This window comes from Stegodyphus dumicola, chromosome 2 (assembly GCF_044657685.1).
Source record: "Stegodyphus dumicola isolate Sdum_Otavi_A_Nest chromosome 2, ASM4465768v1".
Lineage (NCBI taxonomy): Eukaryota > Metazoa > Arthropoda > Arachnida > Araneae > Eresidae > Stegodyphus > Stegodyphus dumicola.
Genome location: NC_140769.1, coordinates 254,497,240 through 254,520,535, shown reverse-complemented (window position 1 = coordinate 254,520,535; position 23,296 = coordinate 254,497,240). Strand labels below are relative to the sequence as shown.

General features: G+C 31.4%; 1 protein-coding gene across 1 annotated transcript in view; it reads right to left on the bottom strand.

Annotated features, from left to right (window-relative positions):
* The window catches only part of LOC118199808 (uncharacterized), a 43,546-nt gene extending 20,713 nt beyond the window's left edge, over positions 1-22,833 (bottom strand). The window contains exons 1-2 of the mRNA XM_035371669.2: positions 22,649-22,833; positions 12,809-12,943 (exon numbers count right to left, since the gene is read on the bottom strand). Of these exons, the coding sequence (XP_035227560.1) occupies positions 12,809-12,943; positions 22,649-22,766 (253 nt within the window). The 5' untranslated portion in view covers positions 22,767-22,833. The remainder of the gene's footprint in view (positions 1-12,808; positions 12,944-22,648) is intronic.
* Positions 22,834-23,296: the final 463 nt, after the last annotated feature.

Here is a 23,296-nt window from a genome sequence, read left to right as displayed (position 1 = left end):
TCAAATATTAAGCTTAATATTTTAATATCGTTTAAAATTTTGTAAAAAGCCAATAAATAAAAACGAATAAATTTGTAAAAAGATTTTAATTTAAGAATTTACTATGCTTTCATAATTCAGCACACTACAAACTACACTACAAAAATCTAATTATACATTAATTTCAAGTTAAATCTTAATTTGGAATATAAGTTTAAATGTAGGAATTATTTCAATTCATACGAATAGCTTACTTAGAAGTTGTGTAAACCCGCAGTGCTGTAGTTCGCTAGTGCATTCTCATTAGAATTGATGAATTTAAATACCAGTATTGAAAGAAACAATCAATCTGATAAGAAATGGCTGCGACTTGTTTTGAAGATGAGGCGTAAAAGGTTACCAGTGAAGACATTCTGTTTAGCATCAGTTATACCATTATTGACAACTTTATCGCCTGTGCCAGCAAAATGGAAAAGTACCCACCTTTGACTACTAAACACTACATATATGTCCAACTAAAAGTTTTAAAAATACTTAATCTCCTGAATGTTGGGATCATCTTCCAATAGTTGGAAAATCAAGACGCTGCTGTGCTCCTTGTACACAAATGAACATACAGAAAAGAACAAATATGAGTTGCGCAATGTGTAATGTTTTATGCAAAGAATGTTTTACCCTGTACCATACAATGTAAAATCTATTTCATATAATAAAGTTTTACAGAATGCTTATATTAAGTCATCTTAATGCTTATCTATTAGTTATATTAAGTTGATCTATTAGTTATATTAAGAGCTTATATTAAGTGCGTGAAACATATGTATACCACCATTAACTGTCCGAGGCTCAGAAGTTACAGTATTTAAAAGGGGTTTTAAAAGACGATGCTCAAAAGATAGTACAGTCGCTTTCTATTACTGACAGTAATTTCAAAATTGCTTGGGATCTCGCTGCAGAGAGATATTTTCATAAATGTGAGATATTGTCTTCATTGATAAAACAATTCTTAAATTTGCCCTAACTTATGAATCTTATGCTCAGATTCTGAAACTAGTTGATTTAAGTAAAGAATATTTGAGATTAATAGAGTCCTTGGACGTGAAAATTTGAAAAACCAACAGATCTTATTATCATGTTTACTGTGCAGTTTAAACTAGATCCAGTTACAAGAGGCTGGTGGGAGCAGTCCATTACAGATCATAAAATTCCTTCCCTGAGTGAACTACTGCAGTTTCTTTCAAAACATGTTAAATCGTTAATTACTAACAATTCAGATTCAAAAAAGACTTTTTCTAAGAGGGTTACACTAGTAGCTTCGGATTTTCAATCACAGTGTGTTTACTGCCAGGGAACTCATGTACTGACTAAATGTGATGCATTTCTCAAGCTGTCTGTCCAAAAACGACTTAGTTTTGTAAAATCAAAAAATACTTGATTCAATTGTTTAACACAATTTCACTTTAAATCAATCTGCAGGAGTTTTTATTGATGTCGCAAATGTACGAAACCCCATCGCATGTTATCACATTTTCACGACACTACTGAAGGTAGCACTAATCCTCCAACAAGGAATACAATTAATAAACAAGGTCTTTCTGTGGATGCTAAAGTGTTTGCACCTTACAATTTTAAAACTACTACTGGTGACGTTAATGTAAATTGTGAAATTGTTTCAAATTCGATTACTTCTTGTTGCTCGGATTTGGGTTCTGATACCCAGGTGCTACTATGCACGGCTCTAATGAATGTAACAGATTCCTCTAGTAGAATTTCTATTTGTCGTGCTCTTTTGAATCCAGGCAGCCAAGCTTCTTTAATAACAAACAATTGCCTAAAAAGATAGAGTTTGTCAAAAAAATAACGAATGTGATAATTTCGTGTTTCGGTACATCAAACACTCATACAAATGGTGTTTCTCAGATTATGTTTACTACTCATTTTTTGTCAAATCCTTCCTTTGGTAGTTCTGTCTACATTGTCAAGAAAATAGTGAGTCAGCTTCTGCACGTTAATTTGGATCCTTCTTTTTCTAAACATTTCACTGATCTTACATTAGCAGATGCAACCTTTTACAAGACTGAACTCATTAATATTCTTCTTGGTGTGGATATAGCACTTCTAATACTTAAAGGTCAGACACTCTCATTGGGAGACGGAAAGCTCTTTGCTGTTCAATCTCAATTAGGATGGCTAATTGCAGGCAGGGTTCCCTCATTTGACAAAAATTTAATCGTTCAGGTTAATACCATTCAATTAGTCAGTGATAAATTGTTAAATAAATTTTGGGAACTAGACAAGGTACCTGCTGTAAGCTCCTTAAGTCATGATGAAAAGGCTTGTGAAGAGCACTTTAAATCTATGCACTGTAGAGGATACTGATGGAAGATATGTCATGAGGTTGCCCTTCCATACTTCACCTTCTCAGTAATTCCAAGACAGATGCCTTCCGCATATTGAAATACTTGGAGAATTCCTTATCCTTCAACAGTAAATAATATGAACAATATACAGACTTTATGCGTGAATATCTATCATTAGGATATATGGACTGATTTCACAATCTGAGTCTACAAAAATAAATGCATACTATCTTCCTCATTTCGCTGTTCTTTGTGATTCGAGCACTACAACAAGGCTAAGAGTTGCCTTCGATGGTTCCTCCAAGACATCATCTGGACAATCTTTAAATGATCTTTTAATGATAGGTTTGGGAATACAGGATGAGTTACTCACTATCCTTATTCGTTTTAGAAGTGCTCAAATTGCGGCGAGTGCTGTTATAGAAAAATTTTTAAACAAGGTTAATTTTGAGGATACTGATTGGCAAAGAATTCTTTGGAGAGAAAGTCCTGAAGAGCCAGTTAGAGAATATATATTACTCACTGTCACCTACAGCAGAACATCGCCATTCTTATGCACAAGAGCTATGCAGCAATTGGCTTTAGATGAGAAAAATAATTTTCCTTTGGCTTCACATGCTACCCTTAGCGATTTCTATGTTGATGATCTTCTGAGTGGAACTTCATCAGAGCAAGAAGCTCTAGAGCTAGTGAATGAATTAAAGAATATGATGAAGAGAGGTGAATCCAACCTTCGAAAATGGCTTCGAAAATGGTTCCATTAATATTTAAAGAGCCACCAAGTGAGGAAGAAAAAGATCTGATGCATGTTGGTTCAGATGAAGAAGTTAATGTTCTTGGTATTAAATGGAATACAAAAGCTAAACGTTTTCATTTTGCAGTTCAACCAATTGAAGACAAATTGACATTTTCAAAAAAAGAAATTTTATCAGAAGTTTCACGTGTTTTCGATCCCTTGAGTTTCATAATCCCTTGCATGATATTTTTGAAAACCTTCCTTCAGGAACTGTGGAAAAACAACTTAGCTTGGGTTCAATCCATCCCAGAAGACATGACAAAGAGATGGATATCCTTTCACAAAGAATTTCCTCTAAACCAACAACTAAAAATACCTAGATGTGTATTGAAAACACGAAGTGCTGAACTAGAAATTCATGCATTCTGTGATGCTTCTGAAAAGGCTTATTGCAACATGATTTATGTGAGATATATTTCAGAAAATTCAGATGTAAACATTTCTTTACTTACCTCTAAAACGAAGGTTTCACCTCTAAAAATCCAATCTCTGCCACATCTAGAATTAGGTTCAGCTTTACTGCTAGCAAATTTGTTGCATGCATTCCTAAGAGACTTTTCTGCACCAGTTAAACGCATCATAGTCTGAACAGGACGGTTATTCTACGCTACGAGAGTCGACAGCAAGTTGTGGGCCGCCAGATGTCGCTGCTAGTAAAAAACAGGTCTGTCCAACATCCTATATTCTCTGAGTACGGAAGTTGTCGAAAGCGCGTGAAAAAGTGTTGCCGCGTCGTCAATCAGGGTTGTCCAGTTGACGTACTAAGTAGACAATGGCTTTGTATGTGTTTTCGCCGCTGATTTTTTTCATATTTAAACGAAGAATACCGTCGTAGATCTCTGAATCGATGGCGAATTTATAGAAAATATGTTGATGCTTTTGCTCTGCCAAAAGATGTTTTCATTGCGTATTTCAGATTGCCAAAATTTATAGTTATTTTAATTTGGGATGAACTGAGAGAGTATTTGAAGCCACATTCAGAAAACAAGAACGTAATTTCTACTGAAAGAAAGGTTATACTATTCCTGAAATTATAGATATAAATTGTAATTGTACGCTTTAAAAATGTAGAAGATAATAAGTTTATCAAGCACATAAACCTTCTTCATTTAATACAAATATAGACATTCGATAAGCTTCTACTCGATTTATGTACAGCAAGAATTATGTTTACTTTAAAATCTAACAGTTGAATACCTTACGAATAATACTGTGAACACAAAAAATGTCGTTCATTATTACGCGAAATTCACACTAAAATAAAAATTTAAAATAATAATAATAATAATAATAATAAAACTATAAAATAGATTTATAATATTTTTTTCAGTAGTTGTACTACTACTAGTGTGATACTTTTAAAAATAAGTTTTAGCCCAGAGGGGCTATTAATTTCGTTTTGCCATTTTGTGGCGTTTCACGATAAATGGCATTTCACTTTTCAAATCGTTGCCACCAAGTATTATCGCACTCTATTATATTTAAAGAAACTAAATAATGGGGAATCTGCAGAATGTATCAATGTTTCTCGCACTGTGATAAAACAACGGTACCTAGAGCCATGAAATTCTGAATAACGTAATCCTCCATCCTAATATAGGCATCTGGAGGCCCAAATTTGGAACTGAGAATTTGTATTACTATCCATTTCATATATCATATTTTGTAAAGCATTTATGAATTTTTGATTAAGAAACCCAACGATTTCAAAGCGAGCAATGGCAAAAAACACTTTCATCTCTAGCGCGCGAGACTATGTATCGGAAATTCTAAAAATATGCTTTTTTTAAATTATATGATATTGCTGTTGAATTGAATTTTATGGTTTAAGTGCGAAAAACATGATATTTAATAAATAAAGGTAACACGCAAAACGTTTAAAAAATGGCCCTTTGGGAGTAATATAAAATCTGAAAGCTTTCAGATTTTTTTTTTTTTTTTTTTTTTTTTTTGTGTGTGTGTGTGTGTAATTTTAATACGTTTTAAAACTGGTTTCTAAGTGAGGACTTTCTAAGGGAAACTGGCTCGTATACACGTTACACATGGGGAAAGCCACGAAAATGCCGTCCAGCTCGTTCGCGGGATTCGAATCTCGGACCAAACTACCTGCGTTCAGCGACTCTACTGCTCGGCGGCTGGTGGGCTTGTTAGCAGAATTATACTGTATTATTATTGTATTATGCTATAAAGTAACAATGCTATAAGACTGAGGGTTTGTTCATGGAATAGTACTTTTGTAACCTATTATAGTATTAAAAAATCATTGTTCCTTTGCAAACTTAAAATAAATAAATAAATAAATAAAAATACTGTTCATAGCATTCTCATTTTTATATTGTAAAAGAGATATTGATTATTATTAGTTTTCTATTTAAAATGTGTCGAAACGCTGGTTTGATAAGGACTTGAACTGCAGGAGACCTACACTGATTATTTTTACTTTAGTACTTCCATTGTGAAAATATTACTATCTTTTAATTATTTTCACAGAACAAAATCTTTTGAGAAGGAAGAATATTTAAACTGAGCAGTTCTTATATACAAAATTAAAATAACAGCAATGTAATATTGAAAAAAAGGTATTAGTAATTGTGTGACAAAAATTGCAAAACGAATTAATCACACATACAGGATAGATTAGTTTAATTTTGGTTATATATTTTATATTGAAAAAATATTTTCTTTCATGTTAATTATAGAATAAATTATTTAAAATAAAGCATTTTGATGCGTGTGTGATAATTGAATGCAGCAGCAATCGGCCATACTGTAATAGCGAATGAATTTTATTTCTTTTCCTGAAAGAAATAATTTTCATAGAAAAAGAAAAAGGGAAGAAATATTAAGAAAGAAATATTTTCTTTCTAATTTCTTATTTAAAGAAATATTTTTCGAATAGTAACTGTAAAATAGATTGCGGGAAAACAGTTTTAATGTAAACATGGGAAAAAAAAAAAAAAAAAACTTAGTTTGCTATTAGATTGTAATGCAAATTAATCATATTATAAATTTAAATAATTAAAATTGTTTATTTCTAAAAGGATTTGAAGTAAGCTTAATTCATTTACTCTTATCTATTTACCATTGCTTTCATGGTATCCCATATCACTCTTTATTTCTTACCTCTAAATTCCTGCGTTAACTTTCCCATTAAAAAACGAGATTTTCTTTCACATAACACAGCAGCATATTCTACTGCGTGTTGATCATAATACTGTTTTGTGCAATTTTTTTTTCGAACTACAAATGCAGCGTGTGAGTTAGTGAAATAATGGGAGAATATTCTTAGAACTTCAGCCAGCGCACGCTATAAATTTCATCACTCGTCTGTACTGCGATTGGTCTAAAGCTCCTTGAAGCCTTGTCCCCTTCCAGTAAAGTTAAATGGACCCACCCGCCCTCCAACTGAGGACCACAGAATGGCTTTCTCCGATAAGTTGTGATGGCTGTCCATACCGGTTCTTTTGAGTCAATATTGTTCGCTCAAGTTGTAGACAGATCCAGTGATCATAGAATAGGCGTCCAGATTCAGCGATAACGCTGGCATGGCTATTTTCTGAACTTTATTGCTGGCAGTCATTTGTCACAAATAAAGTGTCCAATATTCAGATGATGATTCCTCAAGAGAAATGGTGTCATGTTTCAGAAATCAATAATCCAGTGGACCTAGGTACGAGAGGTATCTTACCTTCTCAATTAACAACAAAGATCCTGACTGGTTAAGCAGACCTATAGATGAAATAAAGAACTTTCTACTTCTAAAGACACTCTCTCTTCCTGAAACTGCCTTGAAAGAAGAAAAGAAGTGTTTTAATATCAATGTTTTAGGAGTTCAAGAACCTGCTGTTATTTTTAAATATTCTTCGTAGTCCATATTAATTCAAGTCTTGGCCTACTGTCTAAGATTTGTGAATTACTGTTCTCATCCTGAGGAGAAATTGTTAGATTTCCTAACTACAGAAGAGGTCGAGAAAGCAAAAATAAGTGATTCAACATTCTGAATTCCAGGAAGAAATTTTGCATTTACTTAGATCACTCCCCTTGAAAACCAATAGTAAGATCCTCTGCTTAAATCCATTTCTAGGAAAAGAAAGTTTTTTGCGTGTCGGTGGTCGTTTAAGAAATGCTAATATTCCGGAAAATGAAAAACATCCAATTCTTCTTTCTAAAAAGCATTTCATCAATGAACTGATCATTAAATATTTTCACCTAAAATATTTACATGCTGCACTTCAGTTATTGATGTGTGTTCTGACGCAAAGCTTTTGGATATCTGCTCGATCTTCCATTCGAAAAGTCCTGAACAAATGTGTTATCTACCCCAGATATAGAGCCAAACTTGCCACACAAATCATGCCCGATTTACCTGTCTCGCGTGTTATATATACTAGGCCATTTTATCATATTGGTGTAGACTTCACTGATCCTTTTATGATCAAATACCGAACTGAACGTGGTCAAAGGTCTTTCAAATGCTACGTATGCATTTTTGTATGCTTTTCAATGCATGCTATTGTTTGGAAGTAGTTGAAGATATTTCTTCTAATGCATTCTTAAAATCTCTGAAACGATTCATTGCAAGAAGAGGTAGACCAGTAGAGATTTTCAGTGATTGTGGCGCTAATTTTAAAGGAGCTGATAAAGAGATCAAGAAGTGTTTTTAAAAATATGAATTGTACGAATCAGTTCGAGCTTATGTTGCCTCTGAAAGTATAAAATGGATCTCCCTGTCCTCCAGCAGCCCCTCATTTTGGTGGTTTGTAGAACTCGGCCGTCAAGTCGATGAAACATCATCTTTGTCAAAGTGTAGGATCTGCAATACTAACATATACAGATTCACTACTCTCATCACTCAGGTCGAGGCCTGCTTGACTCATCACTCAGGTCGAGGCCTGCTTGACTCATCACTCAGGTCGAGTCCTGTTTCAACTTACATCCACTGACAGCAATTTCTGAGGATCCTACAGATTTTGAAGTTCTCAGACCAAATCACTTTCTGATTAGAGCTCCAGTTTCTACTTTACCAGAGCAGGAGCTTTCACAAGAGCCTATCTCCTATAGATAAAGATGTCAATTGCGTCAATCCATCCTACAACATTTCTTGAAGAGGTGAGCATCATTAATACGGTTTCTAATAGCAGACTCATTACCTTTCATGACTGAAAATAACTGCTCACACCGATAAGTGCTACCAAACATGGAAATAATTTCATATGCGAATTTTCGAGTATTTTGAAACCTGGCTGGTAAATATTTGTAAAATTCAGGCACGCCCACTTCAATGAATTTTGCTTTTAAATTTGAGTTGCATTGAATCTCGATCACCTCCATTTGCATATGGCTGGGTACTGAGTCAATAATAAATCGAAGAAAACAAAAACAAAAAAAATGTCTTTGAGGGAACTAAAATCATTAAACCTCGTTTCAAATTCAGTTGTTTAATTTGCAATTTTTTCTGCGTATTTTTGATATGAACAAGTATCATTTAAACTTGTTTGTTCATGCTGCACATCGGGAAGTGCGTCAAATCTTCATTTTTAAGTTGTTTTTCCCAAAGAACTAGTTGACATTTGAATGCTTTAATTATGTCAAACATGTTCGTAATGATATGATCTTTTCCTTGTAACGATAAATTTAAATCGGTTAAGTGTTTGGTTATATCAACCAAGAAAGATAAATCTTGTATCCATATTGGATCGTAAAACAAACTTACGTCTTGATTTTTTGTTTTTAAAAACTGACATATTTCTTCTTTCAAATCCCAGAATTGTTTGAGAATTTTGGAGCAAGATAACCAACGTACCTCAGTATAGTAGGGCAAACCCGAATATTCACTATCTAACTCACTTAAGAAAGCAGTGAATTGATGCTGATTTAAACCTCGAGATCTTATAAAATTTATAACTTTTTTTTATATATGACAAAACATTCTCCATATTTATTAATTTCGTGCATAGAACTTCTTGATGTATAATACAATGCATATGATGAATGTTTGAACCGTGAATTTCACTAAGTTTTTTTCTTAGTAATGCTACGAAGCCCTTGTTTTTCCCGGTCATTGATGGAGCGCCATCTGTAGCTACAGAATTTAATTTTGCCAAAGGTAGATTGTATTTCTGCAGAAGTCCAAAAACACAAGTAACAGTCTTCTCCTGTGGTAGTACCAGGCATCGGTATTAGTTCCAGTAATTCCTCAAAAATGTTAAAATTCTTGTCACAAGAACGAAGAAACACTGCTAATTGAGCTTTGCCACTAATGTCCGTGCTCTCATCACAGGCAATGGAGAAACTTTCGAAACTAGATGATTTTGCTTTGATCTGATCCCTTAAATTCGTGGCTAAATCAGTAACTCTTTCCGCAACTCTATTTCGAGACAATGAAATTGATTGAAAAGCCTTCACATTTCCAGGACAATTTCTCCAGCTTTCATTAGGCATTCCTTGATGAAATCACCATCAGTAAAAGGTTTTGAATGTTTAGCTATCAACTTGGACAAGACGTAGCTTGCATGTACCGCCACTTCATTTTCTTGCAATACTTTACTAAACATGGACTGTTGCTTTTTCACTCCTAACTCGAGCTCTTTCAACTTTTCTTCTCTCATTAATCCTTCGTAATTGTTATATTTCGATTTGTGTTATTCGTAATGACGTTTAATATCATATAACTTTGGTACATTAATAGAATTATTACATATCAAGCAGATTATTTTATCTTTTATTTCCCAGCAAAAATATTCTAATTCCCATTTTACTTGGAATATTCTATGTTCATCAGCGATTTTTCGTTTAATTTTACTACCACTTGGTTTTGATATAGACATACTGAATACAAAGGGCTGGAATAAACACGGTTAACGTTAAAAAGTTAACAAAAATTTATTCTTTCCGCAAGAGATAAATCAAAATGCTGAAATATTTCTTCAAAAATATTCAAACAATATCACAAAATGTCAAACGTTTAGCAAAAATCAATTCAAAACAGAGAAACTAATTCTATCTCACAGCGAAATTGCTACAAATCAAAATCGCTACAAATCAATCACAGCATTAAGTAAACAAACAGTTCGCTAGAACTACAGCTACTACTGAGATGAGTTGTTTATTCTCGGCTTTTATAAGCTTTATAATTAATTTCTCGAATATACTGGAAACATCTATAAATATTTTTCTGGATGGCAACAGCAATTACGAGATATTTATTGATTAGGTATTAAATGCACGTGCTGTTCTATTTTTAACCTTCCAACGCAGCTGTCTTTTCAAAAATCGTCTGTTTTGCTAAGGCAACATGAAGCAAATCTAATTACTACAAAACTATGATTGAAAAACTGAGACCATGAGTTCGGCCACATTCGGCTATCGGGGAATGCGTACAAGTTCTGAGTGCACGTATCCCCCAAAAGCCGAAGGTAGCTGAACGCAAGCTACTCACACGCATTTGTAATTTAAGTAGTGTGTGTGTCAGCTCGCTGTGAGTAATCTAACAACACAATAAATTATCGTTAATTACTTAGCAGTAAACATTTCATTTTTTTCTTTGTTGATATGTTATTTTATTATTATATGTTATTATTTGCCGATATATTGGCCGGGCCACAAAAATATTTGTTGTGGGCCGCGAGTTTGACATCCTTGCTCTAGAGGCTCGGTGGTCATGCCTTCACTGCTCTTCACAATGGCGTTTCTTTGCTTCTCAAATAGGAATCTTTATTTATACCTGGATATAGATAAGGGATTTTGAAACCACAGAGTTATTTTATTACTAAACAATACATGCTCAGTAAAAAGGTCTTTCTTTTCCAGAGACTTTTCCCTGACCTCAACACACTTGCTCCCCAAGCTAGTATTGTGATTTTATAAATTATTTCCTGTGGTTTAAATTTAATATAAATATACTTTGCTATAATTAAAAATAGAAATCACATAGAGTTTTATTTAAATTTAAAATATTTTGTGAATATTATTGGATGAAATATGAATAAAATAAGTATGAATGGGAAATGAATGATCCGCACCAAAGCCAAAAAGACCCAGCCCCCCCCCCAATTAAAAAAAAATTTTAATTGCATGTGCCAGTTGAAAAAAAAACTAAATAACGCTGGACATATACCAGTGAAATTTAGATCCAGGCAGTGTACATTTTGTAGCACAAAAAAGAAACCTCATAGACGAAGATAAATGTATGCAGGGTCTATGCCTGTACCAAAAAGACAAAACATGCTTTGAACAGTGTCACCAAAAAAAAATTTATTCTTTGAAATTAAAAAAAAAAAAAAAAAAGCACTGAGTCTTTTTTTTATCCTTATTTTACAGAGTTTTTTAATCCATTTAGCCAAATGTCCTTATTATGTAGATACTTATATTTTAACTGCTATACAAAAATTGCATATTTTTAAATTTTTTCTGATGATTTACTTTGCAAAATAATGTAAAAAAATTATATACAGCATAAAGTCTTTAATCCAGACCTCAAAGCTACAAACTTTCTGCGCATGCGTAAACGCATAATGTGTTTACGCATGCACATATGCATTTACACATGCGCATAATAAGTTTACGCATGCACGTTTAATGTATAACAGACAGTATAAGCTAGGCTAAAATTATCTAATTCAGTTAATGTTGCAGACTGTTGCAGATGTTTTTAGTTTATTCGGCTTATAATTCCTCACTAAATGTAGTGTTTCAACTCGATGTACTCCAACATGATTTAAATCAATTTCCTCGTCATTATAAATATCACGAATACACATCAAATAGTTTTCTGGTGTAATTTTCTAACTTCAACTATGCATAATGTATGCTTTACGCATGCACAAATTGAAAGATATGTTTAATAAAGTAAACAAATAAATATTAAGCTTTTTTTTTGTAAATTTTGATACCCTTTAGATCATATTTGTTCTTTATTTCATAAATTATGGTTTCATATTTTTAATTGTATAATTTTTGCATGCCATCTTACCAGATTTAAATTGATGATCTATAATCCAGAAAAACCCCTAATCTGGAATCGCCGAAGTCCCAGCGAGTCCGGATTAAAGACTTTGTGCTGTGTAATGCAATTCCTACATACATTATTTTAAAATTCAGAAATTTTGTCATTTATTGGAAACGCGCATGGATTTTTTTTTAAATCACAATAATTTATTGGCTGAGGTTATGATAATTTCTTTCAGTCCTTACATACTGTCCCACCTCTCTAATGTCGCTTATGTATGGGTATTAACAGTGGAGTCTTGCGACACTAAGGTATAGGAAAATCATACATGCACCATACAAGGAAAAGAATTATTTCACGAGAACAGTCACAGCATATATAAGTAAACACAAAATAATTTTTACTGTATTCATTCATAAAATTTGATTGTATACTTTAAGGATCTCACAGCACTAAAGTACATACCATGGCATAGTGGTTAAAAATCATTGCTCTAAACTGTTAAAATTGTCATTTTAAAAGATAAATTAATGCCTCAAGTTTGATTTAGCGTTCAATTTATTAAAAGAAATTAATAAACTTGAAGCTAAAATAAAATTGCATAGAATAGCACTATCAATTCTCAATTTCATTCAACCATTTCCTTTGAAAATTAAATAGTCACAAGTTTATAAGACTTATGCAAAAATTTAAAATTTAATATACTATAATAGTAAAATACCATACTTTTTATGCATAATGCAACCTCATCACTGTGTACACTAGAAACAGCATGCTGAAATTTCAAACTGCATACTAATGTGCAATTTTCTTCATTTGCATGAAAATGTGGATACACATTGTGGCAAATATCTACATTACCTACAAAGAAAACATAATAACTAATGAACAGTTATATAAGAATAAATAAGAAATACAGAAAAACATAATGTTAAACTTCTGATACAATTTATTGATTTATAACTCTGTACAGTGAAATTTTCAATAACTGAACTTGAAAGTGTAAAATGCAAGAGTGGGGAGAGAATTATGAAAAAAATGGCAAGAATTAAATAAAGTGTTAAATGTCATCAAAGCTGAGATAAAAATCCTGAAGATATTATCTGAGAAGCAGCAAAAGCTAGAAAAGGAATAAAGGGTATTCAAACTTTCTATGCAGAATTTCTAAGCAAAATACGAGATGTGTGTAAGTACAGACTTCGGTATACGATCCTTTAGAGTCTAAAATAACCCTATCATCATGACATAATAATTTAAGTACTTGCATATTAGCGCAACCACCTTAGCACAGTTTGGTGAATTTTACAGAAACAATGGCTTTTTGTTGTGAAAAAAATTATTTATTACACACATGCATATTTTACATTTCGGCTATGTATTCATTCCAAAAAACAATCAATAAACCTTTTTTTTTTTTTTTTTTTTGTTTGTTCGTTCAGCTGGAAATTTTACGGTGATTGTTTTGAGAAGAGTTTTGAAGCAATTTTACTCCAAAATACTGTATTCCATCAGAAATCGTACCAAATTTTCTTCCAATACAGGCAAATCACAAAGCACATATTTTCAAATAGAGTTTAAAACAAAAAAATAATCATGACTTGGCCATAAAAGCTATTGGAATTTGAAATACAGCAACAACAAAAAATAAATGTATTCCAAAATGACAACACTGGTTGTTAAAAGTGAAGAACTGCTGGGTGCATGGTTACCTGAACTATTTTTATGCATACGGTTGCCAGAGTTTGGTGCATTCTGGAATTCGGACAAATTCTACTCAAGTAATTGAGTACCATAATTTAATTTCATTCTGATGATATAAATTATAGGTACTTGTAAATATCATTGTATCAGAAACAATTGTGATAAATTTTAATCCTATTCATATTAAAATTTTATCAAGTGCCAATGAATATAATCCCTTTTGGAGAAAATTAAATTCCCTGATTTTAATATTGCATCTGTGAAAAAAAATCTGCTCCGCTTGTCATCATGACTTTAATCAATCTAGGAATTAACTACTATTAAACTTTGAGGTAACAGAGTACTTCTGTGAAAGCCACATACAAAAATGGTTTTGTGAAGTTTAAGACCAAAAAATGTGGTAAACTGCTAAACATGGTTTTTCATGTGCTTGAGCACACTGAAATGTTAATACATGCATGAGGTAAATATCATAAAACTGCACAATGACTTACTTACAAATGAAATAAGCTTGATGAGTATCAAGGGAATCTATGGTTCCTATGTATTTTCCTCTCAAGTGTGAAACTACTGCCAAGCAGCACGATTTAGCACGAATTATGGATAAGTGTGATGCTACAACACACTCATAATATCAACACTTTTGTTTGATATAATTCTAATTGATTCTCGATAAGTTATGTTTTGCTTCTACGAACAAGGATAAAAATTAACTGTTATTGATGAGTTTTTCCTTATCATCTTGAAAAGAAAAAAAAAAAAAAAATGATTAAAATTTAGGACCTGCCTTACTATACAATAAGTAACAGATTATTTTCAAAGTTATAAGATTCTATCATTAAAATAATAATAATAATAATAAATAAATGTAGTCAGCAAAACAGTAAATATATTGGAACAATTACCTGCTGGAGGTTGGAACTCAAAAGCTTTTGAAACAGAACTTCTGGTAAAATTCAAGGACCTAACAAAACAGTAGAAATCGATGAAGGCTTTTTTACTAAGCTCAAAAATGAAGCAGATCGAATACTGGTCGTTTAATAAATAAAGAGGCTTCAGTTCCTTCAGAATTCGGCAAGAACAAACGGCGCAACTTTGACAGGATCTTTCCAATTTTCACCGTTTGATGGCAACCAATTTTCACATTCGATAAAATAATACTTAAGTACCAAATTGTATATTTTAGAATTTAAATTGAAATTTTCTATAAATTATACATAATTAATAACTTTCCATGAACAGGTATATTAACTTAAATTCAACCAAATCAACTAATTTATGTAAATCAGTAATTTTTTTATCAATTTAATTTCTGCAGTTTTTAGAAGGACTTCTATCAAACACTTCTGTTACCCAAAATAATATACAGTACAAAGTCTAAAATCCAGACGTCCATTATCCAGAATGATCTAAAATCCAGACGTCAATACCACCAACAAAGTTTTTCTCATGTGCTTTATGCATGTGCATTTGATCCCCCCCTCCTCTGCGTATAATAAAACATCTAGAGAATCTCGATTCTTAATTTCACTTTGACACTAAATAAAATGCCTTGTTATTGAAGAAGCAATAATTTTAGCATAAATTGGTACCATCAGTAATTTGGCTCCATTGCTGCGTATGTGTTTTGGCATACATCTCAAACCGAAATATTCCACATAGATACATCGTTGATCTGATACGAACCTGGTGAAGCATTATTTATTACACTTTCCTTTCATCACCGCATGTTTATCAAAACATGACAACTTGAGTAATGAGCCACACTTCAGAAAATAAGGAGCACGATTGTCAATTGAACTATTTGAGAGTCGATTATTTACATAAGCAGCCATAAGTACTGCTTCACCCCAAAGGAATTTTGGTAAATTTGCCTAGCTTGTATCATTGCTCAAGTATCATTGCTCTAGCTTTTTCCAGTACAGTTCTATTTGCTCTTTCAGCAACACCATTTAGAAAAGGTATATAGGGAGGTGCGACGGAGTTCTGTTAAATCTTATTGGAATAATAAAGGGTTAGTTACCCTTCCATCCGATGCCTAAACAATTTTTTTATGTTAGTAATTGAATAATAAAGGAGTATGGTAACATTTTATGTTGACGATAAGCATTTTTATCGTTTGGCGATGATTACAGATTTAAGTTAAATGTTGACGAAAAATTTACCAAAAATTTCTTTCATATGTTAAAAGTAGATTTTGTTGATGATACTCATAGACCCAAAGATTACATTTAGGGCTATTTGAATTAAGAATAATTGATTTGTTATTCACGTAAACCCAGAACCAGCGCCAGAGCTCATATGGCCACACTGAGTCGCAGAATTTAGCACCCACAGAGACTGCATTTGGCGGTAAGATATCTGGTGCCAGTGCTCAACAAGGCTCAACTATATGTGGAAATTTATTTATTCAGAACTCCGATAAGCCTTAAGCATGTGCAAGAAATAGATATAAGTATAATAAATAACTAATATAATTCAGGCTAATTGTCTCTGCGCAATAGAATCAAGATAAAATTTAACAGAACTTGTCATTAGTCAGCGGGCTCATGATGCATAACCAAATACGTAAAGTGAAGGATAGCTAAATTTGATGATGATAGCCACTAATTTAAAAGGTTTAAAAGGTTAAAACAAAGGTGAAATTTTCCAATTAACAGATTTTATAAAGACATGTGGAGAAGCAATAATAAATGAAGATGATACAAAAAAAAAGTTTTTCATTGTGATGACAATGCTTCACAATCATCAATCAATTAATGAATTTGGTTCTAAATTCAGAAAACACCGCTACCGCTAGTGAAGAAAGTGATAGAGAAGTTACTGAAAACGAGAAAATTTCGATTGACAAGTTAGTCAGAATTCTCAAAACAGCAGTTACAGGACTTCAATAATGTAACTAAACAAGAGATCATGTCTGTCTACAGAATTAAAGAGAAAGTATTAGCACAAAAAACGAAGCAAGTTAAACAACTTACATTGAAAGAAATGTTTAATAAGGTAAACAAATAAATATTAAGGGTTTTTTTTTTTTTTTTTTTTTTTTTTTGATTTTTTTTTCGGAGGGGGGGTAAATTTTCATACCCTTTAGATCTTAAATACTTCATTATTTAATATTTTTATTTTTATAATTTCTATATGCCATCTTACTAGATTTGAACTGATGATCTAATATATGGAGGAAAAATCCCAAATCTGGAATCGAAGTCCCGAGGAATCCGGATTTCGGACTTTTTACTGTATATACTGTTACAATTTTTTTTTATTTAGATAGCTAATTTTAGTAGAATTATATTTAAAATTGCTGTATTTCCCCATGCAATGCAGCATGAGACAAATTTTAAGGGACTTCTCTTGTTGGTTTCTAGAAATCTCAAGAAGCAGAAAATGCTAGAACTATCTCGCATGGCCGGTTAAAAACTATTTAAAGCAGAACAATTTGTGCTCAGTTCAGTTGCTTGGTTACTGTTATTGCTATTTAATTCCACGTGAACTCAGATACCTGAATTAGCTTTCTCTTTAGGTAACGCTTTGCATTGCAATGTATTTTAACGTTTTTAGTAGTTTGATTGAAGTATAACTACTGATTATATTGCATGATACTGTGAACACTTGTATGAATATTTCTGAAACGTTCTGATATATTTCTTTTAATAAGAATAAATTTTATTAACCTTTTATCAGACTTGTGCATTCAATATATTATTATGAATTCATATGCATGCATGTAACAATACTTATATGAAACTAGAACATTTTATTATTTACAGAATATTCTAAAAAATTTCAGGATGCTTAGGTGTATTACAGTATTTTATACTGAAAAATATGATACAAAAAGATATCCATAAATCCCTTCCATAAAAATATGCATATTAGTTTAGTACAAACTGATTTTACACTTCTAAATGGATATTTCAAGCATTTAGAATGACAAATACTACAGAAGTATATTTTCTTATATTTTAATTTTTAACAATAATGTAAAAGCTATTTTATCTCCTTGCTATTATGAAAATGAAGGTTTATAAGCATAAGTTTGAAATATGTGAATATCGTTAGCTGAATGTGTTAAATAACTAAAATTGGATTGTGATAACTTTTGCTTCTTGCATTTTATATGATAGAATGATAATGAATATTGAGAAAAATATTAGGATTTTAAATATATTTTTTGTGGTGGCAAAAAAAAAAAGATAATATTAAAGGGTATGACAAAATATGCACTTTACATATATAGCAGTAGTCACCAAAATATAAGGCAGTAAGTTTTGATGAGTCACAGAAGTTAAAATGATTTTAATTACCTGAATAATTGTTATGTGCATGGTTACCAGAGTTTAGAGTACTCTGAAGTTTCGTTGGTTTCTACTAAAATGGTCGTAATAATACAAAAGTACCATTACTTTTTCAAATCAAACAATATTTAAGATAAAAATCAATTAAAACTTATGCAATGGTCATGTCAAAAAACAGTTCATTAATAGATTAAATTATGTGCTGAACTGGATGTTAAAAAAATCTAGCTTTATTAATCTAAGTTAGGAAATAAAAGTTTCAGAAATACATTAGTTTCATATATCAATCTGTGTGATTTCTGGTACAATTCTGCTTTCAGGATCACATGAAGCTGCAGTGAAAATATACGCACAAATGTGCCAAACCTATCATAGGCACCCATTTTAATCGTAAATTGCACTTAAATTTAGGTTTCTCTTAAATGTGCATGAATTCAGACTGCATAAATTTAGATGATTGTAAATTTTCAAGTCACCATGAAATACGGATATAATTTTTTAATAATGCTATGGATCTAATAATTTATTAATTGCCCAAGGACAAAAAGCTACAACAGAATTTTTCAAAGAAAATGCATCATTCATGATAGAAAATTTTCTCAAAGAATCATGAGATAAAATTATACTTTATCAATAACTCAAGAGCAAAATGGTACTGCAGGGATAAATCTTGTAATGAGAAAAAATAATAAAAAAAAATTGGTTCAAAGGATTAAAAATCACCTTCCATACAAAACTAGATTTGTAAGGGAAGATTACAACATGAGATTCATCTATTTTTTTTGTGCGACATCTATAGAATTTTGTGGTTGATCTATAGATTATGGTAACTTGGCGATTTTTTGGCAAAAATTTGGCGACCAACTCTCCTACAGCAACCCTCTATTTTTTTTTCCCGCCGCCATTTTGTCTTCACGAAGTAAAGACATGTTTCTTTTCTTTTTATCTACTGAACACTTCTTCCAACAATCTACTAGTCGAATTACACTTATGCTAGAAATTTTATCTAACAAAACTGCTTAATCATGACAAATATTCACTGCAAAATTGGGAAAAAGTGCACAATAGCAAACCCCTTGCGCATTTTTCAAAATAACACATACACGTAGACTTATTTTTACTTAAAAAAACATCCCAGAATTGCACAAAAATGGCATTGCGCACACTCTTCACTATATCCATGTACACTGCTTTTTTCTCATAAATTAGAAAAATTTCACGAAAATACATGACAATTTTTTGAATCTTTAAACCCGGTAAAAAGAACATATATGAAATTACCTGATTGCGAAAACGTATATACCCTTTCTAAATATGAACATTTCCACCTATAAAATAAATAAAATATCCAAAAACTTTTACCTCTAAATTATCTATTATATTATAAACGTCACCAACAAATTCATACCGCAAACATTAAAAATACTTAGTGTCAAATATTTAAATTATTTCCATGCATGTTTACTTCAACTAAAACGTATACCAAATTCCTACAAACATAAAATTCACAAAATAACTATCATTTAATTAAAATATAACTAAACCATGTACACGTCGACTTATTTTTACTTATAAAAACATCCCAGAATTGCACAAAAATGGCATTGCGCACACTCTTCACTATATCCATGTACACCGCTTTTTTCTCATAAATTAAAAATATTTTACGAAAATGCATGACAATTTTCTAAATCTTTAAACCCGGTAAAAAGAACATATATGAAATTACCTGATCGTGATATACCCTGATTACCTGATATACCCTTTCCAAATATGAATATTTCACCGTATAAAATAAATAAAACATCCAAAAACTTTTACCTCTACATTATCTATTATATTATAAACGTCACCAACTAATTCATACCGCAAACATTACAAATGGTTACAAATACTTAGTGTCAAATATTTAAATTATTTCCATGCACGTTTACTTCCACTCTAATGTATACCAAATTCCTACAAACATATAATTCACAAAATAACTATCATTTAATTAAAATATAATTAAATTCAAAAACACTACTTAAAATATAAAAATCATTGCTAATAACAATTTTCCAATAATACCATATTATTTTATTTACTCCTTACATTTAGAACAATGCATAAAAATAATATCCTCAAATAATTAAAAATACTAACTTACCTAATCTTCTTCAGAATCTTGATTACATGTCCAATAAACTTTTCTTATTTCTGTTTCAGGATCTTTAAAATCATACTTATAGTTCATAGCAAGGTACCAGGTAAAATAAATAACTTAATAAAACATCTTTACTTCTATCTCGCACAACCTTAAAGAAACACTTATTACTAACCCTTTCAATCCCATTAAATACCCATTTCGAATTCACTTTAGTTAGGGCCATGGGATCCAAAAATTAACGAACACTGTTTCACACAACACAGAATAAAGCTAAATACAAAATTTCCAGATTTTTTCCCGATTTCCCTCCTTTTCCGATTAAAGAACTGTAATTCGTCCATTAATATCACATGACATACCCCATGATCTCTCATTTCCCTCACACAAAATAATGCGTAATCGGAACTGAGTACTGCTCACATTATTACCAAAGTCCCAGGTAGTAACCTTTATCGCCTCCAAAATGTCGCCAAACTACCAGTTACCATATTCTAAAGATCAGCCAATTTTGTGAACTTCAACTGAAGATGAACCACAATACAACTACAGACTGGAACAGTTACATGCATGAGGTACATGCCACTCATTGAATTACTCAACTAATAATGACAATCACATGTGAAAAAATTATTGTAGTAGAAAAAAAATCTCTTTCACTCAAAGCGAGAACAGCATCAGGTATGGTCTTCGGCCACAGTGGGGTTTCAATGAACGCTGCATGGAATCAAATAAATATTCTTTTGGCTGCTGTTCCAAATTGAACAGCAAAAACTTTATTTTATGTCATAAAGGAAAAGAATGAAATTTTGTTTATACTCATTGCTGAAAAGCATGCAAGTCAGATGAACTGCTAGATGCTGGTTTTGATACTTATTTATAATTATGGTTTTGGTACTTTTTTATAAATACCATATTTACTCACATAACAGTCGCACTTTTTTTGCCAATTTTTCATTGTGAGTCTTAACACGACTATTATGTGGGGAAATCTAGCACACAATATTGTACACTTTTGGTGATTTTTTCCGCTTCAAAACAGGGGTGGGACTATAATGCGAGGGCAACTACTACACTAAACACAGTGTATATATATATTTATAACTAGGTACCACAATTTTTTTAATTCTTTCATTGCATCGTTTCTTTGTGTTGATTTCAGAATAATTTGTGCTACATATTTTCCTCTGAAGGATTATTACTGAAATGAATAAATTTGCTGATAAAAAATCAGATATTATATTACACTTTACAAAAATCATCCAATATAGTGAAATTAATTAAAAGAGAATATAAAAAAATATTTAATAATTAGGAAAACTATTACTTCCTTATTAAAGTGGCCACTGTGATTAATCACAAGAACTAGCAACCTTAATAGTTTGGTGTTTTACGTGCATATTTCTAAATATCACCGTGCATATTTCTAAATATCACCACAGCAAAGACTTTTGTGATGTCCATTTTAATAATGAAGCACAGAAAAATTCATCTTCATTCAACACTTTTTTCAATTATGAAGAAAAGGATCACTCTTCAGAATGCATTCAATTTATTTTTTTATTGATTATTCAGTTTTATCAATTATAAATTATTATTATTTATTCAGATTTAACAATGAATAAAATAGATCAGTAAAAACTGATTAAAATTTACAGTTATTCGAACTGAAAGCAATATATTGCTTCTACAATTGACTAGCTCACTATTAATAAGGAAATAGCAATGTGGGGAGGATTCCAGCTTTTTTAATGATGAGGTAAAAACTAAGCATGCTTTTATGTAATACAACAAAAGGAAGAAATGACGGCATTTTTTATAGGTTTTGCTATTTAACTTAGAATAATTCTACATAGTTTTGATACCTTTAGCATTCAGAATAAAAAGTCTATTCATGTAATTCTAAAATTTAAACAACAAAAACCTTGCATACCTTAATTTCATGTGCATATGTAATAGGCATTCTTTGGAAGTTTATAATGTTCGCCCAGCGTAAGTAATACTAGATATGAAAAATTAAATTTTACTGCTGGGTTGATTAATTTAAACAGAATGTTAAGAAAACTATTATATGAAGGGGAAAAGTATATCTTCTACAAGGGCATTTCATTGGCTATATAATTATTCACTTCTTAAAAGTAAACGTATAGAAACAATGCATACGCATTTTAATCCCTGTAAAACACTGCTTAACATTAACAAACTAATAAAGCTATAAAGAACGAAAATTTGACAGTGTGAAAAAATATAAATTATTTTGAAAACTGAAAATATCGCAGTTGCTCATATTGAATGATTTTAAACGGATTATGCACTTATTACCTTATGTTAGGGAAAAAAGGGAGGGGAGGTAAAGAAAAAAAGAAAGGGGGAAAAATACTGATATTTTTACGTAGTCTTCTCAAAAAGACAAAAGATTACCTTGAACAAAAAGTAATGTTGATAGTATAAATACTGAGAAAAGAAACACTTTATCAGGCAGTAAAAATTTTCGCACCATAAATGCAAATAATTTGGGTAAACTTATAATTAAGAACATTTTGAATTTATGAAAAGTTGTGAAGTTAATAAAATATCGCGAAACTGTTTATTTACAATTGTCTATGTGTTTGTCTGATGCCATAGACTGTAAATTAAATTATCAAGAGAAATTTCAAATCATGTTGCAAACATATTTATTTAATTTAAAAATAAATAATTAAAAAACTGAAAAGGACTCCTATTTTTTATTATTATATTTTTATGTTGGAAGTAACTGCAGAATTTTTCAAAAAGAGGACGTACTGTTATTTGCTATTCTTAGAATGAAACTATTGGCAATTGTAATGAAGGATACGTTCCAAATTCTTCTGCAATGTTGAATAATGAATCTGAGTTCTGTTAGCTGTTAATAAGTTAGCTGTTGATCAGTTCTAGCTTTTGACATCGCGGCCTTATTTACAAATTAATCATTCTCAATATTCCAGATCATTTTATTCGCTTAATAGCCTCTTTTCTCAGCAACAGAACATTCAGAATCAAAATTGGTAATGCTTACTCAACCACCAGAGTAATCAAAACTGGTGTCCC